The sequence below is a fragment of the Adiantum capillus-veneris genome, chromosome 1 (genome assembly GCF_014529385.1).
Source record: "Adiantum capillus-veneris isolate H3 chromosome 1, ASM1452938v2, whole genome shotgun sequence".
Lineage (NCBI taxonomy): Eukaryota > Viridiplantae > Streptophyta > Polypodiopsida > Polypodiales > Pteridaceae > Adiantum > Adiantum capillus-veneris.
The window spans coordinates 55,716,352-55,739,040 of record NC_140931.1 but is presented as its reverse complement, the minus strand read 5'-3'; the positions used below and the strand labels follow the sequence as shown (position 1 = coordinate 55,739,040).

Below are 22,689 nucleotides of genomic sequence, written 5' to 3'. Positions count from 1 at the left end.
ATATGTATATCCTTTCTCACTACAGCTCCCCACATTAATATCTCCACACATATATACATTATATCGAGTGCTCAGTAGCTCCATACACGTGTACGTAGATACACATGATCTTAGACATTGATAATAATGTGGTAGTGTAGATTGTTTTAATTTTTCATAACTCCACTATTTGAGCCTCCTATTTGAACTCTCAATCATCATCATAACCTAATCTAGGCTATCATGAAGTAGACTAGAGGCCGCATCGTAATTATTATCTTGCATTGTTATATCGTAGGTCGCATATATGGAAAATATATAACAAATTCCTATTGATCTATTATTCGTTTAGTTTTATATAAAATATATGCAAACTCTAGAAAGTAAGTATGTTTATAGAACTTGTTATTCTATGTGTATATATTGAGTTGTATATATACATTGACATTGTTCATCTATACACAAGGTATCATACTGTGACTGTAGGTTATTGTTTATATCCTATCTCACTATCTAACTATACCATACATGCAATTTTGTTATTATTATAACGCACTATATTCGAAGTTATAAGTAATTGCATGGATTGTAAACATCTTATCATAATTATTATCGCACCCCATTATCTCTCGAGTATGTCTCTAATTAATTTATATCCTATCAAGGTGTTATGTTGATACCCTTGATATACATCTTCATTTAATATATAGTTTTCCAAAAATATGTAGGACATCCATATTAATAGTCTATATCTTGACATGGACATAATATCAAAAGGTCCATTTTACACGAATCACCATTTTGAATAATATGTATACCTACCTGGAGATAATATGTGAGATTCTTTTATCTTTGTTATGTTGATACCTTTTGATATAATCTTCATTTAATATATAATTTTTCTAAAAGATGTATGGCATCCATATATTAATTGTGTTATATCTTGACATGGACATAGTATCAAAAGGTATCATACTGTGATTGTAGGTTATTGTTTATATCCTATCTCACTATCTAACTATACCATACATGCAATTTTGTTATTATTATCACGCACTATATTCGAAGTTATAAGTAATTGCATGGATTGTAAACATCTTATCATAATTATTATCGCACACCCCATTATCTCTCGAGTATGTCTCTAATTAATTTATATCCTATCAAGGTGTTATGTTGATACCCCTTGATATACATCTTCATTTAATATATAGTTTTCCAAAAATATGTAGGACATCCATATTAATAGTCTATATCTTGACATGGACATTATATCAAAAGGTCCATTTTACACGAATCACCATTTTGAATAATATGTATACCTACCTGGAGATAATATGTGAGATTCTTTTATCTTTGTTATGTTGATACCTTTTGATATACATCTTCATTTAATATTAAATTTTTCTAAAAGATGTATGGCATCCATATATTAATTGTGTCTATATCTTGACATGGACATAGTATCAAAAGGTATCATACTGTGATTGTAGGTTATTGTTTATATCCTATCTCACTATCTAACTATACCATAAATGCAATTTTGTTATTATTATCACGCACTATATTCGAAGTTATAAGTAATTGCATGGATTGTAAACATCTTATCATAATTATTATCGCACCCCATTATCTCTCGAGTATGTCTCTAATTAATTTATATCCTATCAAGGTGTTATGTTGATACCCCTTGATATACATCTTCATTTAATATATAGTTTTCCAAAAATATGTAGGACATCCATATTAATAGTCTATATCTTGACATGGACACAATATCAAAAGGTCCATTTTACACGAATCACCATTTTGAATAATATGTATACCTACCTGGAGATAATATGTGAAATTATTTTATCTTTTTTATGTTGATACCTTTTGATATACATCTTCATTTAATATATAATTTCTCTAAAAGATGTATGGCATCCATATATTAATTGTGTCTATATCTTGACATGGACATAGTATCAAAAGGTTCATTTTACATGGATGGCCATTGTGAATATTATGTAGATACATTTCTAGAGATAATATGTCAAATTATTTACATGGAGTTGCACTATCCATCTATAATTGTATATATGTAGGGATACTATCAATTTATATAAGGGGTGTAATAATTATCCTACACGTTTACACAAAAATCATATTGGATCTTGACCAGATTGGGCAGTTTAGGGAAGCAATGACGAGACATGTGACCATTATGCCAGGCTATGTTGATATAAGTAGACAAAAGTTTGAGTGCAATAATCACTTTACTATCCACTATCCAACTAGACTATACTGTAGCTCACATATATTGTAATTATTAGGTAGCGTATACCTCTTGATATACATATAATTCATCCATTGCAGCAAATTGCGATTTATCTATATATTTGTTTAGTTTTACATAAAATATATGCAAAATCCAGCAGATAATTTTATATAACTTGTTATTCTATGTGACGTTGTGAGCGGGATGGAAACACACACAACGCCTCTATAATGACCCGACACACACTCTTGGGAAGATACACACACACACTATGGGGCACCACTCGGCTTACACAACCAGCCTGGACGAGACAGGAAACACACAGACGAAGTGAGAAGAGAGAGATTTCCCACTTGCCCAATCAACACTCACACATACACACTCACACACACACTCTCAATTCAGCTCAAAGGAGGCAAATTGCTATTGTTTAGACTCAATGAAGCTCAGCCCAATACCAATGGGGCAAATAGTTTACACAGTATTGAGGAAATACACCAGATACAACCACAAAGTTAGGAAGAGGCTTCACTCACCGGAGAAGATTACACAGAAAAAACAGCAGAAAATCTGTGAGTATTTGGCAAAATGGACAGCTCCATTGCGTCTGGAACACCCAAAACCCCAGTCTACAATGTCAAAGTGCTCAAATCCGACCTCGGATGAGCAGTTTAGGGCCAAAAAATGCTCCAAAAATAGCAAAAACACACTTGCGGCTGTTCCACCTCTCTTCTCCACGTTTTTTTCTGGTCTTCTCTCAGTTTTTTCAGTTCCCACACTTAAATTTATTAGTTGGGCACCCGTGGCCTTTTCGATGACATCAAACGGACCCCGAACAGGCCAAAAACTGACCTCGCAGTGCATAGTTGTCACCTTTTTGCATCATCCGCACACCTGGCACTCAGTTTTTCCAAATAATGCATCTCGCGACCACAAGAAGTGGCTCCAAAAAGTGGTCCTCATGATGACCTTTCTACATAATTATCACAAGAAAACACGCACGTCGTGTCCATACTTCTGCGCGTGCAAGTATTGACCCCATTCGCCTCCTGACGCCACTAGATGCCATCTGACGCACCTGCTTACCTCATGTCATCGGCCCGCAGATAGCTTCCTCGAGAATTTTTACGCGCTGCCAACTCTTCTTTATTGTAGAAAAAACACACTGGTACTGATAATAGTGAAAATCGCTGCGCTATGTACACCCTGTCCTACCTGTACACACGTGGGCCCCACGTAACCACCTGGCTATGGAAATTGGGCAATCCTTTATTTGATGCACCATGCATGTATATGTACATATGCGGAATCCCTTGCTCCAAAAAACTCCTGACATAATTTTCCCATCCCCTAGCTGCTAGATCATTCATGATCAGCAGCAGCAAAGAGAGATATGAGACTCGCCGCATCACTAGTCTCCTCATCCCTCACCAACATGCTTGATCCACAGACAGCTCATCTTGCTCCACCATCATCAATCTAGCATGATACAATTTAGGACGCAATCCATTTACCCTTGACTTATGTAGAACACCATCCAGGTTAGCCAGCTGATATGTGCCATTTGGAAAAACACTCCACTACCTTGAAAGGGCCTTCCCACTTAATTTGAAACTTGTTTTGGAAGGTGTTTTCTAGCTTAATGTTGTAGCGCAAAACCAAGTCATGTTACTTGATACCCTTACTTTTGACCTTTTCATTTATCTTTGCCTAATCCTTATCCTGCATTTGCCCATAATGCTCCAATGCGCTCATCCTATCCAAACTGGACCTCTTGTAACTGCAAGAGCCTCTCTTTGAATGCATCACTAGGCGGCCCAAGCAACTTCTCTAACATCTTGACCACAGGCAACTCTACCTCCACAAGCAATAGTGCTTCCTTTCCATACACCAAAATGAAATGGAGTAAACCCTGTACCTGTCTTCATCGAAGTACGGTAAGCCCATAATGCACTAGGCAATTCCAAATCCCAATTCTTTCCTTGGTGCTCTGTCACTTGAGAAACAATTTGTACCAACTCACCATTGAATCTTTCATTTAAGCCATTACACTGCGGGTAATAAGGAGTGGTATGCTGGTGCCTAATCTTCATGTTTATGCATAAGAAGTCTAGCAGTTTAGCTCTAAATCCTGGCCCTTTATCTGAAAGTAGCTCTAATGGCACCCCAAACTTGCAACATATTTCATAATACAAAAATTTTGCCACATCCTTTGCAGTGATCTGTTTTACTGGTATAGCCTCTGCCCATCTAGAGAGATAGTCCGCTGTCGTCAAGATACAGCTTTTACCCCTGCTTGTGATAGGTAACGGGCCTATTGCATCAATCCCCACTTTTCAAACGCATCAAACGCCATAATAGTTTTTCGTAGCTCTGGCTTCAACACTCTCTCCCAAATGCTTGACACCTATTGCAAGACTACACCAATGGTGAACATTGTTGAGCTTATATGTGAAGCTACTCAATATATGGCTTCTCTATATATGGCACCTAGGTCCCCTATATATATACATCATCTCATGTGTGTATTCTACACACTTTGGGGTTCTACTTCTGTGCTCTCTCCTTCTCTCTCAACATGGTATCAGAGTAGTACGTTTTTGTTTTTGATTTTTTCTCCTGACAAAAATTGATTTTGCAAAAACTACCCGTGAAAGGAATCGGAATCGATGTGGTCTACAACTTTGCAGAAGGAAGTTTTTTCAAATTCTGCACCGATTTTGAGTTATCGTTGACGGACTGCGTACATACCTGAAAAACAGCTTTTGCGTTTTGTTTTTGATTTTTTGTGCTAATTGGAAACGATTTTGCAGAAACTACCCGCTCAAGAGACCGGAATCGATGTGGTCTACAACTTTGCAAAAGGAAGTTTTTTCAAATTCTGCACCGATTTTGAGTTATCGTTCGCGGACTGTGTACATACCTGAAAAGCAACTTCCGCTTTTTATTTTTGATTTTTGTGCTAATTGGAAATGATTTTGCAGAAACTACCCGCGAATGAGACCGGAATCGATGTGGTCTACAACTTTGCAGATGAAAGTGTTTTCAAATTCTACACGGATTTTGAGTTATCGTTCGCGGACTGCGTATATACCTGAAAAGCAAATTTTGCTTTTTGTTTTTTGATTTTTCTGCTAATTGAAAACGATTTTGCAGAAAATACCCGCTCAAGAGACCGGAATCGATGTGGTCTACAACTTTGCAAAAGAAAGTGTTTTCAAACTCTGCACCAATTTTGAGTTATCGTTCGCGGACTGCGTACATACCTGACAAGCAATTTTTGTTTTTTGTTTTTGATTTTTTTGCTTATTGAAAACGATTTTGCAGAAACTACCCGCGAGATAGACCGGAATCGATGTGGTCTACAACTTTAGAGAAGAAAGTGTTTTCAAATTCTGCACCAATTTTGAGTTATCGTTCGCGGACTGTGTACATACCTAAAAAGCAATTTCCGTTTTTTGTTTTTTATTTTTCTGCTTATTGAAAACGATTTTGCAGAAACTACCCGCGTGAGAGACCGGAATCGATGTGTTCTACAACTTTGCAGAAGAAACTACCCGCGATGGGGATTGGAATCGATGTGGTCTATAACTTTGCAGAAGAAAGTTTCTCTAATTCTGCACCGATTTTGGGTTATCGTCTCGGACTGCGAATATGTTTGAAAATCAAAATTTTACTTTTTGCTTTTGATTTTTCTCATAATTGAAAACTTCTCAATTATATTTTTCTTCATCAATCATATATTTGTTACTGACGTAACTTTGTTGCAGAAGCCAGTTACACATCGTTCCGATTCAGTCGAGCCGTTGATGATCGTCCAAATTCTATCGAGCTACTGTTGGTACATGATCTTTTGTTATATGATATACTCGTTCATTGATTCTCGTATAATTATTCTTTTAGAGATATAGTTTACGTCGCTTTATTGATAATTTCTCATTGATACCATAGTGATTTTGATGGTACCATGATGATGTTTTGTTAATACTTTGGTCATGGTGATTTTCATTGATACCATGATGATATGTCATTGATAGCATAGCATGGTTATTCTCGGTGGTGCCATGATGATATTTCGTTTATACCATGGTTATTCTCGGTGATTCCATGATGATATTTCGTTGATTCCATGGTGATTTTTGTTGATACCATGATGATGTTTTGTTGATACCATGGTTATTCTCGGTGATACCATGATGTTGTTCCGTTGATACCATGGTTCTTCTCGGTGATGCTATGATGATGTTTCGTTGATACCATGGTTATTCTCGGTGATGCCATGATGTTGTTTCGTTGATACAATGATTATTCTCGGTGATATCATGATGCTTTTCGTTGATACCATGATTATTTATTCATTTTTATTGATATAATGATGATATTTTGTTAATACTTTGATGGTATTCATTGATCACTACATTGATAAATGTTGTTTTATGTAGTATATAACATATCATTTGTATCACGTAATCACACATTTTGTACTTTTACGTTTATACTTTAGGTACCATATGTTGTCGTGTGTATATATGTCGTCAAAAGAGTGGCGTCGCGAACCATCTCTTATGGCATTGTGAACGTAATTATTTCATTAACGATGCTAATAATTTTCATGACATATTTTTTTTTGGAGTCTATGATCTATGTAGGATTGATCAAAGAATTGATTTTATGAGGACAAACTTGGTGACAATAAAAGATTTATGAAGATATGTTTGGTGATGCCATATTGATGACAACATGAAGACATGTTTGGTGATGCGATATTGATGACAACATGAAGACATGTTTGGTGATGCGATATTGATGACAAGCTACACAGCAGATTCACGGAGACACTTTTGATTACAAGCTAATCGATAGCTTTTACACCTCTTTATTGAACCTTTGTATTCATTATTGTATTTGATAGGATAGGAGTAATGTAACTCCTCATAAAACATTCAATGTAAAAGGAGTGATGTAGCTCCTCGTAAACATTTGTATATTCAATGATTTTTATAATATAACGGTGGGTGTATATAGAGATGTGGGTTTTTCCCTTGATCCCCCAAGGGTTTTTTCATCCACAGTTAGGGACCCTTATTTGAGCGGGGGTGTTGAGCTTATATGTGAAGCTACTCAATATATGGCTTCTCTATATATGGCACCTAGGTCCCCTCTATATATACATCATCTCATGTGTGTATTCTACACACTTTGGGGTTCTACTTATGTGCTCTCTCCTTCTCTCTCAACAAACATCCTTGTGCAAACTAGGCCATACATACCCCTCTTGCAAAATCTTATGCAAGGTGATCTTTAGATCAGAAAAATGGCCACCACATGCGTCTTCATGATTCTCTTCCAACACTCTATAAAGCTCCTCTTGCCAAGGTACACGTCTCAACACGAGATCAGCCCCTTTCATGTATAAGACATCACCAATCAATTTGTACCTGTATGCTCTACGCACAAAACCATACTTCTTAGACTTCTGAATCTCCTTTGGAATGATTCCTGTTAGCAAAAACTCCTCTTCTTGAGCCAAACTTTCCCGGCCATGATAAAGAGGTAAAGTGGTCCTCAACACAAATAGCTCCCCAATCATGCCTTGAGCTGCTTCATGTGCCTCTCCATTTAGAGCACGTTCAATGTGTGATTCTCCATGCTTTGAAAATTTTTAACAGGCCTTTAATTCTGAAGCACATTTCCTTCAATGAGGTGTTCTTGCTCTTCCACACACCCAGCACTTGCTTCACCACTAACAAGGCATCACCTTTTATGCTCAACCTTCGAACCCCATGCTTCAAACAAATGTGTAATCGGCTTCCAGAGTAGCATATTCAGCCTCATTGTTACTATGAGCATCCAATTTGAACCCTCTCTTGCATACTAGCTTCCCCTCTGGATCATAAAGTGCTATACCCCTGAAGCCGCATCATGGCTCTTTCTGTATGAACCATCAAAGAACAACACATGTGCATTGCTGATCTGTGGCACTTCTTCAACTACCTTTCTCACCACCTCTTCCTTAACAATAAGGGGATTCTCCTTGTAGGTCAACAAATCAGCTAGGGTAGCCCTTGTACTATCTTCACTAGAAAAGAGAACTCAAATTCTTGCAGCTAAATTATCCATTTCTTGACCACATTTGACATGTTAGTGACATTAATTAACTATGGCAAAAAGGCATAGCTCGTCAAGAAAACAAAAGTTCGTGGTAGCAAGTAATGACGAAATCGTCGACAAGCAAATATTACACTGGCCATCACTAGCTCTACTTCCAAGAATTTTCTCTCTGCTACCAGCTTCACACGGCTTGCACAATACACTGGCCTCATATAATGGCTGCCCTTCCCCTTTTGCAATAGCATGGTTCCAATGGCATCCTCCCCTACTGATGGATTTACATAAAACACTTGCTCCCAATCAGGAGCCTGTATGGCTGACAACCCCCCTAACACCTCTTTCACCTCTTTGAAACACTTCTTCATAGTTGTCATCCCATTGCAATGGATCATGCTTTTCCACTTGTTCTAATGGATAAATAATCTGAGAAGACAATGGAATAAACCTTGCTATGTACTTCACTTTGCTTCGTACTCGTAGGTGATGGAAGAAGAATAATAGACTTAACCTTTTCTAGATCAGCCTCAATGCCATTTTCTGACACCATATGGCCCAATAACTTCACCCTTGGCTGTGCTAGATGACATTTCTTTGGATTTAGTTGTCCTCCACATTCATCATATCGAGCCAATACCATCTGCAGCTTCTCATGGTGTTCAGCCCTACTGCTATAAACACAGAAGTCATCCATAAAATCTTTAACACAACTACCAATGAATGGTTCCAACACCCAATTTGCTCTCTCTTGATAGAAGGAAGGTCCATTTGACAACCCAAATGGGAAATACTGTGTAGCAATAGCAGCCCCATGGCGTAATAAAAGTGGTCTTTGTGCGGTCTTTAAGAGCAATCTTCAATTGAAAATAGCCTGAAAAAACCATCACACACACTCTACCTCTCATAACCTGCCACTAAATCCAAGATCTGATCGATGAATGGAAGAGGATATGGGTTCTTCTTAGTGGCTGTGTTTAAGGGTTTAAAATCTACACAGATTCTCCACTTCCCATCCTTCTTTGGACTGACTACAATTGGACTCACCCATTCTGTGGTCTCCACAGGGACTATGAACCCTGCCTTCAATAACTTGTCCACCTCTTCTCGCAAGGCTTCCATTTGCTCTTGACCCATCCTTCTTAGCCTTTGCCGCACTGGCTTAGCACCTTCTTTCAGCTCTATATGCATCTCTTCGCCCTTGAACCCTCTGATCTCTTCATATGAAGTAATGAACAAATCAGGAAAACTAGCCAGCATGTGCAAATATATATCCTTCTCCATAGTTGAGAGGTCTCCACTGATCATTTGTGTCATCAATTCCTGCTTCTTTGACAACTCAACCTTGGTTTGCATCAGCCCTTCAATCACTTCATAAGGCCCTTCACTTTCATCTTCAACCTCATTCGCAAATGCAACTAACCAAACTCCTGGATTTCTTTCTCCATCAAAAGAAATTCAACATCAGCATCCTCATCACTGCTGGTAGTGCTATCACTATCCTCATCTGTCACCGTGGAAGAGTCTTCATCACTAGACTCATCCTCATCTTCATAAAGCTCCTCTAATCGTTTCCTTGTGTCCATATTATAAAGCTTCTTGGTACTTGTATTTCTATAGAGGCTAATCGTACCATGTCACCGATCTTGAACATCCCCACTGCATGTAACCATGGTCTGCCCAGTATAATAGGATATGCTCCCAACCCTGCTGGCATCACATGAAAATCAACCACTGCCTTTGCATCATATGCCTCCACTTCTAAGCTCTTTACAACACCCAAGCATTTTACTTTTTGATGGTTTGCCAATCTGATCCGAAAACCTGACACCCCAGCACTGTGAGACCCATCTTCTCAACGCATGAGTGTGTTATGACGCATATTTGGGCTCCGCCATCCACATAACCTTGTCCCAAATTTTTCCTTTTATGCCACACATCTACTATTGGACAAATGTCTGGTAGCTCATCCATTGCCAACACCTTTACTGAACCTCTCTCTGGCTCTTTCTCCATTGGGTTAACCATCCTCTTCCACTGTCGCTTTAGCTTAGGCACCATCTCTATAAGCTGCCCAAAAGTAACATCTGCCTTCCTGATCGTCAGATCCTCCTTCAAGTCATAGCTTAATTGCCCATCCCCTAGTGGAAAATCTGAAACATGAAACTTTCGACGAGCTCTCCTTTTCCTCTTGGCCTTGACATCCTCGCCTTCATGGCTCTTTCCTTTCTTCTTACTAGGACCTGGGGCACTTCTTCCTTCCTTATCCTCTGTGGTCCTCTTCCCAATAGGCATCACTAATCTATCCTCTAGCTTTGATGCCTTCTCCAAGGTGACTACACTTAACACTTTTGTCTTTCCCTTTTCCTCTTGGGTTAATCCACTGGTTCCTTTATCTCCCTTAATTTCGATGCCATAATCATTTGACCTAGTTAACACCTGTCTTGGCAATGGATACATGTCTCCCCCCATCCTTGGTGGCTTATCACATTGCGGGCTGATGTGACCCAACTCTCCACAATTGTAACATGTGGGCGTCTGCCTCCAAAACCTACCATTGCTTTGTCCAACACCATTCCTAGGCCTTTCTTCACCTCCTGGCTGATTTGCAAACCTCCTTGACCTCGATTATTTCCCACTTGACCTAGCATGTTTACGCTGAGATTCTTCATCAAATCTACCATTTGCCTCATGTCTTGCCTTAGCCCATCATCTTGCACTGCTGTAGTGAACCCTGCTGGCATAACCTAAGTAGTAACAGGAACCACTGGTTCATGATGAACCCCTGGCATGCGACCTTGTAAAGAGTCAATAGGCTGAAATTCAGACCTCATGGGCAAAGACTCCACCCCTAACTGTCTCATTTATCTCAGCTTCCACTCTTTGTTCCTTGCTACCTCTAGTGCATCTTCATATGTCCTAGGCTTCTTTAGCTCCACTCTCCAATGTATATTCTCCCAAAGACCAGCTAAGAACTTGTCCTTCTTCATCATGTCAGGCGGGGGTACCTGTGGTCCTAAGGCCTTGCACATTCGCTCCCATGCCAATGAAAACTTACGTATGTACGCATCTACTGGCTCACCTTCCTTTTGCACCAAAGCCTATACTTCTTGCCACACTTTGTCAGGATCTTCTATCTTCACAAACTCCACTTCCAAACCATGTCGTAGATTGTCCCAACTCAATCTGATAGGTGGATCCGCTACACGCAACTCCTCTTCAAATGCTTTGGACCAAAATCGTGTGCATCACTCTTCAAAAAATTTGGAGAACACGTAACATCTGCACAGGGTCATGAATCTGGTTGCTAATGCAGGCAACCTCCATCTTTTCCAGAAAGTCTTCCACATCTTCATCACTTCTTCCATGAAACTCCGGATAAGAGAAAGCCATGGCTACCCAAGTTTCAATGCTTTGAGAACCCTTTGAACACACGTGCAAGAACCCAAAACTTTTACTGACTCAATTCTCAGAAACTTCAATGGAGCTCAACTTTAGATAAGGAGAAACACATGCACATCAAATGAGTTTTCATAGTTGATCATCGGAATTACAACAGGCAAAGGACATTCCAGGATCTCTCTTAATCTTCTTGGCCCGAACATAAAGACTATGCATTGCTGGAAAAAATCTTCCTGGACACATGAACATTTATCTGGATTCTTTGAGTTAAATGAAATGGAGTGAATTGAGGGGCATTTTGATCATCCATTAAAGCCAACCATGAAGCTCCCAAGAAGGCACACCTGACTTAACCTCTGATTTTGCCAAAATTTCAGCAGCATAACAGCATAAATGGCTCAAAAGACCAAAAAACCAGCCATCATAACTTGGAAAAATTTTGGCAGAGTTTCCCCAGAAATAGAGTAGTAGGAACCCAAAATATAGACTGTATATGTATGCATAAACTGTCAACAATAGAACCCGAGCATCAAGTAGGATTCACTAGTACATAGCCTATGGCAAGGTCACAAAAAGGGTGCTCCAGCTACCTGTATCACCGAAAGGATCTCTACATTTAAGAATCCCCCAGCTCAATAAAAACCTCATGCTATCGACCCTCACACGAAGGCTAATGCAAATCGCGTATAGTCAAGTCTTAGAAATGACTATCTTCCAGACCAAGTCTCAGAAATGGCTGGGACTGCCAAATACAACCAAGTATAGCTCCACAAATGAGTACAATGGCAGTTTCCACAAGTAACGTACAATCCAGCAGACAATGCGCTCAAATAGGTGCCAAGTGATGCATACCCCCACAACAACAACAAGTGACATCACTGCTAGTATATCACTGTACTCCAGCTACCTGTACCTCTGTGAACCACCTATACCTATACCTGTCCCTGTAGCCTGTAACCTGTAACCTGTATCTTGAACCTTGAAGCTCGAAGCAGAAGGTACTCGAAGAAGATCCTCAGTGGGGGCGCCAAAAGAATGTGAGCGGGATGGAAACACACACAACGCCTCTATAATGACCCGACACACACTCTTGGGAAGATACACACACACTATGGGGCACCACTCGGCTTACACAACCAGCCTGGCCGAGATAGGAAACACACAGACGGAGTGAGAAGAGAGAGATTTCCGACTTCCCCACTAAACACTCACACATACACACTCACACACACACTCTCAATTCAGCTCAAAGGAGGCAAATTGCTGTTGTTAGACTCAATGAAGCTCAGCCCAACACCAATGGGGCAAATAGTCTACACAGTATTGAGGAAATACACCAGATACAACCACAAAGTTAAGCAGAGGCTTCACTCACGGAGAAGATTACACAGAAAAAAAGCAAAAAAATCTGTGAGGAATTTGGCAAAATGGACAGCGCCATTGTGTCCAGAACGCCCCAAAACCCCAGTCTACAATGTCAAAGTGCTCAAATCCGACCTCGGATGAGCAGTTTAGGGCCAAAAAATGCTCCAAAAAAAGCAAAAAAAACACACTTGCGGCTGTTCCTCCTCTCTTCTCCATGTTTTTTCTGGTCTTCTCTCAGTTTTTTCAGTTCCCACACTTAGCTTTATTAGTTTGGCACCCGTGGCCTTTTAGATGTCCTCAAACGGACCCCAAACAGGCGAAAAAACAGACCTCGCAGTGCATAGTTGTCACCTTTTTGCATCATCCGCACACCTGGCACTCAGTTTTTCCAAATAATGCATCCCGCAACCACGTGAAGTGGCCCCAAAAAGTGTTCCTCATGATAACCTTTCTGCATAAGTATCACAAGATAACACCCACGTCGTGTCCATACTTCTGCGCGTGCAAGTATTGACCCATTCGCCCTCCTGACGCACTAGATGCCATCTGACACACTGCTTATCATGTCGTCGGCCCGGATAGCTTCCTCGAGAAGTCTTTTATACAGCTACAACAAACTCCTCTTTTATTATATAGTGAAATAAAATACGCTATAATTATGTACATCGCTGCACTATGTAACGGGGCCCTACCTGTACACAGTGGGCCCCCTGGTATGGAGATGGGGAAATCCTTTATTTGATGCACCATGCATGTATATATACATATGCGCAATCCCTTTCTCTAAAAAACTCCTGACAACGTATGTACCGAGTTGTATATATACATGGACATTGTTCATCTATACACGAGGTAACATACTGTGACTGTAGGTTATTGTTTATATCCTATCTCACTATCCAACTATACCATACATGCAATTTTACCATTATTATCATGCACTATATTTGACGTAGGTAATTGCATGCATTATAAACATCTTATCATAATTATTATCGCACGTTATTATTCCTCGATTATACCTCTAATTAATTTATATCCTATCAAGGTGTTATGTTCATACCCCTTGATATACATCTACATTTAATATCAATTGTTCATTGGGATCGTCGTAATAATTACATGCGGTATCATAATCATTATCATGCACTATCCTCTTAGATCTCTAAAATACAACCTATATATATCTAGTGGATATCAGAAACATGTTCTACATCACACGGTGCAACTAAAATAGATCTTGCATAATTATATTTGTCTAATGTATACTATCTTGTGAGATATATAAAGAATGTCTAGTGCTAAGTTATCTAAACATGATATTCTAGGTACATATGGAGTTGTATACATGCATGGACACTATCCATCTATAGAAGGGGTATTATAATGGTTGTTATCAAGGTTAAATATGTATATCCTAACTCACTACAGCTCCCCACATTAATATCTCCACACATATATACATATATATCGAGTGCTCGGTAGCTCCAAACACATGTACGTACATACACATTATCTTAGACATTGATAATAATGTGGTAGTGTGGATTGTTTTAATTTTTATAACTCCACTATTTGAGCCTCCTATTTGAACTCTCAATCATCATCATAACCTAATCTAGGCTATCATGAAGTAGACTAGAGGCGGCATCGTAATTATTATCTTGCATTGTTTATATCGTAGGTCGCATATATGGAAAATATATAACAAATATCTAGCAAGTATGTTTATAGAACTTGTTATTCTATGTGTATATATTGAGTTGTATATATACATTGATATTGTTCATCTATACACAAGGTATCATACTGTGATTGTAGGTTATTGTTTATATCCTATCTCACTATCTAACTATAACATACATGCAATTTTGTTATATTATCACGCACTATATTCGAAGTTATAAGTAATTGCATGGATTGTAAACATCTTATCATAATTATTATCGCACCCTATTATTGCTCGAGTATGTCTCTAATTAATTTATATCCTATCAAGGTGTTATGTTGATACCCCTTGATATACATCTTCATTTAATATATAGTTTTCCAAAAATATGTAGGACATCCATATTAATAGTCTATATCTTGACATGGACATAATATCAAAAGGTCCATTTTACACGAATCACCATTTTGAATAATATGTATACCTACCTGGAGATAATATGTGAGATTATTTTATCTTTGTTATGTTGATACCTTTTGATATACATCTTCATTTAATATATAATTTTTCTAAAAGATGTACGGAATCCATATATTAATTGTGTCTATATCTTGACATGGACATAGTATCAAAATGTCCAGTTTACATGGATGGCCATTGTGAATATTATGTACATACATGTATAGAGATAATATGTCAAATTATTTACATGTAGGGGCACTATCCATCTATAAATGTATACATGTAGGGACATTATCAATTTATATAAGGGGTGTAATAATTATCCTACACGTTTACACAAATCATATTGGATCTTGGCTAGACTGGGCGGGCTTGGGAAGCAATGACGAGACGTGTGACCATTATACCAGGCTATGTTGATATAAGTAGACAAAAGTTTGAGTCCAATAATGACTTTACTATCCACTATCCAACTAGACTATATTGTAGCTCACATATATTGTAATTATTATGTAAGGCCAAATACCCCACTAATTTGTGGAAATTCCAACTACCTATCAAGTTTGAAAAATTCCCAAATACCATTGTATCTATTTCGGTGGCCTAAAGATATTCCAATCATTATTCTTTTTGGACAATTGAGCAATGAGAGGCGTTTTCAAGTGTAAGCACTCACGAAAAAGGGCAATTATGTTTACAAATAATGAAGTTCATAGTCTCCAAAAACTACATAACCAACTCAAACTCTAGTTTTAGCATCTTCTATTGAATGGCAATCAATCTTTGAAATTTGAGGGGTATTTTGGGAATTTGCAAAAATTAGAGAGGTAGTTTGCTAATTTCCTAAGGACCAACTTCGAAACAGTGTAGCATAGCTGTAATGGCTTGCGTCTCTTGCTGGGGACGTTGGTGGTTCGCAGCCCCTCTCTTGTTTTTGCACGCTTCAGAATTTGTAATTCTGTCGCTATCTTGTTGTGGGCGAGGAGGTAACCCAGGGTATACTTTTGATTTTCCAAACAACATGCGGCACCGATGGTATTGTGCCAACTCAAAGTCGCGCACGTCGAGGTGGACGTGTGTGATTGGGCCTAAGAGCTACAACCCGTCCATGACATTGTATACCTCACGTGTAACCAACACAAGATGTCAATCGGAAAGAAATTTTAACTAGGCCAAGATGTCCCCACATATGTATACGTATATATAATTTTCATTCGTTGTTGTAGCAAAGATAATAACGCCACCGCTAGTCTACTTGGATAGTAATATACGATATAATTAAAACTAACCTAGAATGTATATTTCCCCTGGAATAGTTCGATAGTCTCCCTACCATAATAGCAGCACTGCTAGTCTAGTTGCATATTGATGTACGATATAAACACTAACTAAAACGTATATGTTACCCTTGCATAGTTCTATAGTGTCCCTACATATACACATGAATAGATGGATAGTGTCCTGCATGTTTATAGGTACCCGTATTAACCCCACATGTATACGCACATATCATTTGCATTTGTTGTTACAACACAGATATATGTTTTTACTATTTATTATGATATACAATGTAAATAGTGTTTGATAATAATCATGGTGCCGTGAGTCTAGTAATTGAATAATGACTTAGTATATGAATGTCCTACATATTTTTGAAAAACTATATATCAAATGAAGATGTATATCAAGAGGTAAATGCATAACGCCTTGATAGGATAAAAATTAATTTAAGATACACTCAATACTTAATGAGTGCTAATAATGTGAGACAATAATTATGATAAGATGTTTACAATCAATGCAATTACTTATAACTTCAAATATAGTGCGTGAGAATAATAACAAAATTGCATGTATGGTATAGTTAGATAGTGAGATAGGATATAAACAATAACCTACAATCACAATATGATACCTTGTGTATACATGAACAATGTCAATGTATATATACAACTCCATATATACACATAGAATAACAAGTTCTCTAAACATATTTGCTAGAGTTTGCATATATTTTATATAAATTAAACGAATATATAGATCAATAGGAATTTGTTATATATTTTCAATATATCCGACCTACGATATAAACAATACAAGATAATAATTACGATGCGGCCTCTAGTCTACTTCATGATAGCCTAGATTAGGTTATGATGATGATTGAGAGTTCAAATAGGAGGCTCAAATAGTGGAGTTATGAAAAATTAAAACAATCCACACTACCACATTATTATTAATGTCTAAGATAATGTGTATGTACGTACAGTGTTTGGAGCTACCGAGCCTCGATATATATGTATATATGTGTGGATATATTAATGTGGGGAGCTGTTAGTGAGTTAGGATATACATATTTAACCTTGATAACAACCATTATAATACCCCTTCTATAGATGGATAGTGTCCATGCATGTATACAACTCCATATGTACCTAGAATATCATGTTTAGATAACTTAGCACTAGACATTCCCTATATATCTCACAAGATAGTATACATTAGACAAATATAATTATGCAAGCTCTATTTTAGTTGCACCATGTGATGTAGAGCATGTTTTTGATATCCACTAGATATATATAGGGTGTATTTAGAGATCTAAGAGGATAGTGCATGATAATGATTATGATACCGCATGTAATTATTACGACGAGCCCAATGAACAATTGATATTAAATGTAGATGTATATCAAGGGGTATGAACATAACACCTTGATAGGATATAAATTAATTAGAGATATACTCGAGGATAATAACGTGGGATAATAATTATGATAAGATGTTTATAATGGATGCAATTACCTACGTAAAATATAGTGCATGATAATAATGGTAAAAATTGCATGTATGGTATAGTTGGATAGTGAGATAGGATATAAACAATAACCTACAATCACAGTATGTTACTCGTGTATAGATGAACAATGTCCATGTATATATACAACTCGGTATATATGTCACATAGAATAACAAGTTATATAAAATTATCTGCTAGATTTTGCATATATTTTATGTAAACTAAACGAATATATAGATCAATCGGAATTTGCTACAATGGACAAATTATATCTATATCAAGAGGTATATGCTACAAAATGGTCCAATGAAAATGTATGGACTAGCGAACTGTTTCCAGGCTCCATGAATTCGACGCTGGCTAGGAGTGGGTCACGCTGGCTAGCGGCAGACTCTAGTGAAGCTCAACAACCACACACACACACATTGCTTTACTTCTCTCTCTCTCTCTCCACGAGTCCACGTGAGTCTGTAGCGTCATTATGGAGGGCTATTGGGCGCCGTTTCTTACAATTATGAATTCTGGCAAAACCAATATTCGATTCAATAAGCTTTTACAGGCAAAGCAGTCACGTTTCAAGTTTCCCTCCAAACACACACACACACAAATTCTGTTAGTAGCTACAATCTAAATCGACACTCCATCTTCATATCCCGCCACAGCTAATTTCTGTATTCTCTAGCTATACATAGAGCGCGTTGAACGTTCTAGTTTGGCTATGCACAGATCAGCGTAGCGAACGCACAAGGCTTCTCCTCAAATGTCAGCTTCACTTTGCTAATACTATTACTTCACTTTGTTGTATTACGACCGCGCGCCAAGCTTGAATAAGCTCCTTAGTGGGAGTCCTCCTTATCAAGCCACTGTCGACTGGTAGAGCAAGGGGTATATTGTGTGCGTGAAGTGAAGGATGGAGCGGTTGCGTATATGCTGCGCAGGCTCCCACTTGTTGGAGCTATTTATGGCTCACTCTACTCAACTTGGTCTCACCTATATATTTGTATCTTGTCTTCAACATGAATCAGTCTTTGGGAGCTTATATGGTATGTCTCTTGTCTCGTCTCTCTCTCTTTCTCTCTACATCTCAACATGGTATCAGAGCAGAAGTAACGATCACGCGCCGATTCAATTCATGGTGACAAAACAGTATGTGTATGCGATTTGCATGTAAGATTCAAAAATTGCTACAAATTTTGTTTTTGAGCATTGATTCTTGTTAACTGTGGTTGTTTTGTGTTAAGAAGAATACTATTAGTGTTTTCTATGGCGTTTATTGCTAATCAATCTAATCGTTGATTACGTTTTCTTGTTGATGACACCCTGAACTTCATCTCAATTTTTCTTGCTGTTCTGCTCAAAATTTGGAGAAACGGGAAAGCTTGTTCGTCTCCTCGAGCTCTTCGATTTGGAGTACCTGGATAGTAAGAACCCTAAAAACTTGTTCGTCTCCTCGAGCTCTTCGATTCGAGTTCTAGGTTTGCGCCAATCGGAGTTCTCAACAGAAAGTTATGCTGTTTTTACTTCAATTGAGCTTGACGCAGCTTTCTTCGTCCTACTTCTTCGTGAAGCGTCCGCGATCGTTTTTCTTATTTTGGCGTTAACATTTTCGAGAAGATTTAGCTTTTTGCTATTCTTATTGTGGCCGTCAATCTTGCATCTCACGCCACTCTATTTTGAGGACTCTTTTATTTTTAACGTCTCCTTTACCCTGCCTTTTTTGGGTGACGTCTCTCACATCTTTCGACGTTCCTTGAGCATCGTTCTTACGTTTATCGTTGACAGAACGCAGTCCTCATATCTCTCTCATTCTCAATTGTGGCCTTCACCATATATGGTGTGCAAATTCTGCGATCTTATCTTATACTTCTTCTCGCAACAAGATATGGCTATGAATATTCTCGTCAACGGCTTTCTTTCTGGCCATCGTTCTGTTCCTCCTTTCCAGGTCAAGGTTTTCCAGGCTGGAAAACAAAGATGTTGTTAATTCGTGAAGGCGATGAACTCTCCGATGTTGTTCTTGAAAAATCGTGTTTGTCCGCCTCAGCCTGTTGATACGGATAATGATAACGTGCTTATCACTGAAGGACCTATATTTGAAGATTGGAATGTTGCCTATACGGATTGGCAACGACGTGATAAAGCAGCTCGTCGGTATATTCTTTCTGCTGTTACTGATTCCCTTTTTCTTGCTAAGTATGAACTGCCTATCCCACGACGTATGGAAGTACCTTATTGCAAACTTTCAGAAGAAATCTGTCACAGAAATACTTTATTTGAGAGGGTTGCTTAACAAGTTACAATATGAAGTTGGTACTGCCATGACGGGACATATTGAATCTTTCAAATCTATTATTAACCAACTTGCTGCTGCCGATGATCCTGTTCCACAAAAGCAACTGATTACACTTCTCCTTGATACGGTGAAGGACTCTTTTTATGATAACATTGTTACTATTCTCTCTAATAAAGATGGTCTTGATTTTGACCAAGCCTGCATGTCTTTAATTGAATACTCTCAACGTCAAGAACATCGTAATGCTAGTCATGATACAACTATGATTTCACAAGAGGACACTGAGTCACAACAAATGAAACGGGCGTTTTATGGTCGAAGGCGTCCATTTCAACGAGGAAACCGCAGAGGTGGCCGTCGCGGTAATATTTTCTTCTCGTCTCAAATTCCCTAATAAGCAATGTTCTTACTGCAACAGAAATGGCCATACTGAAGATGATTGTTGGGCACGTCAATATGATGAAGAACACAATATTACCACAAAACAACCACGTTTATCTAGAGACTCTTCTTCTTATTCTTGTGAATATTGTGGACGATCTGATCATCCCACTCATATGTGCTATAAGCGTCGATTCGACACAGATCGGAATAGAGCATATGCTATTGAACATCGAAACAAAATTGTACCAGAAACAAGCTGGGTCCTATGTTCAGTTGCGATGGATCATTTTTTTTTTTTTTGTCGATTCTGGTGCTACATGAAATATGACATATCAGTCTAAGTGGCTCCATAACTATCATCCATTGCCAGTTCACGTGTTGTTTATCTTGCTGATGATACTACTTGTCAAGTAATGGGTATGGGAGACTTATATCTTGGTACCTTATCTTCTTTCCACTCGAATTTTTCAAGGAGTATTACATGTACCAGATCTTCAACTTAATCTTCTTTCAGTTGCTAGACTTGTTGATCTTGGTCTGTTTGTTGGATTTGATCATACCAAATGCCGAATTGAGAAAGATGAGACAAACTATAGCCACTGCTCCTCGAAATGGTAATTTGTTTGAACTCTCTCTCAACGATGCTGTAGCAAATGTTGTCACTGCTCCAGGTGATCATGATTACAAGTATGGCATCACCGTTTTAATCATGCTGATTTCTCAAAACTCCTTGATCTTCAACGTCGTGATCTTGTTCATGGCATGGATCTTAAAGCCCATCCCATAAGGGAATTTGTGAATTTTGTGCTCTTGGGAAACACCAATCGAAAACCCTTTCCTCTTTCCAATACAACTCATTCTCATGACATATTGGAATTGTTCATATGATATATGTGGACCTCTACCTTCTTTGAGATCACAATATCGCTACTTCATTACTTTCATTGATGATTTCTCAAGGTATACGACTGTATTTCTACTTAGACAAAAATGAAGCCTTATCTGTTTTCAAACAGTTCCACAAGGCTGGTTCATATTTTCACATTGTATAGGGGCTTGGGTTTTTCCCTTGAACTCCCCAAGGGTTTTTTCATCCAAAGCTAGAGACCTTTGTTTGAGTGGGGGTGTTGGAGCTATATATGGCTCACTCTACTCAACTTGGTCTCACCTATATATTTGTATCTTGTCCTCAATATGAATCAGTCTTTGGGAGCGTATATGGTGTGTCTCTTGTCTCGTCTCTCTGTCTTTCTCTCTACATCTCAACACCACTTGCAGAGAAATATAAAAGGAGGGCACGGGGGGGCTCAAAAGCCAGAGCACACTGCAGGAGCTAGGCACTACCAAGGGATTGGAGGGGATGAAGGCGGCCAACTGATTGACAGCCAAAGAGAGGATACGAGCTGCAGTTGAAAGGGAGGGAAGCCATCTAACAAGCTCAACAAAAGGCTCTCAAGGCTGGGCTCAGAGAGAGCGAGGGACATTAGAGACGAGCTCAGTACGGAGCCCTTAAGGGTGCGATGCAGCAGCTATAATCAAGGCCAGTCAGTACGGATCCCTTAAGGGTGCGCTGCGCAGCAAAGCTGTAATCAAGGCCAGTCAGTACGGAGCCCTTAAGGGTGCGCTGCAGAAGCTGTTATCACAGCCAGGTCGTCTCCGAGCTCCTATATAAACGGCTCATCTCCATTTGAAACTCTGAACAGGGTCATACGTGCAACAAGAAGACAAGCTCAGGTGCTCACAGGGGCTATTTCACGAGCTCCATAAACTGCATTTTCGAGGACAGATATGGCTGCCAAAGGGTACGTACAATGCTAAGCGTTCTGAATTTAGCTCGTAGCTTTGAAGATGTGAGCTTTGACACTAACTCCAAGGTGATATCATGGGACACTCTATCAGTGGTTAATTTTGTGCAAAGGTTTTGTGGTACACGTGAATATTCTGAGGCTATTTTTTCCAGTGGCATT

At 38.6% G+C, this 22,689-nt stretch overlaps 1 protein-coding gene across 1 annotated transcript in view; it reads left to right on the top strand.

The window, feature by feature from the left end:
- LOC147464833 (uncharacterized) overlaps window positions 1-22,394 on the top strand; it is a 135,581-nt gene extending 113,187 nt beyond the window's left edge. Inside the window, exon 7 of the mRNA XM_086522204.1 lies at window positions 22,249-22,394. Within this exon, the coding sequence (XP_086378330.1) occupies window positions 22,249-22,394 (146 nt within the window). The remainder of the gene's footprint in view (window positions 1-22,248) is intronic.
- Window positions 22,395-22,689: the final 295 nt, after the last annotated feature.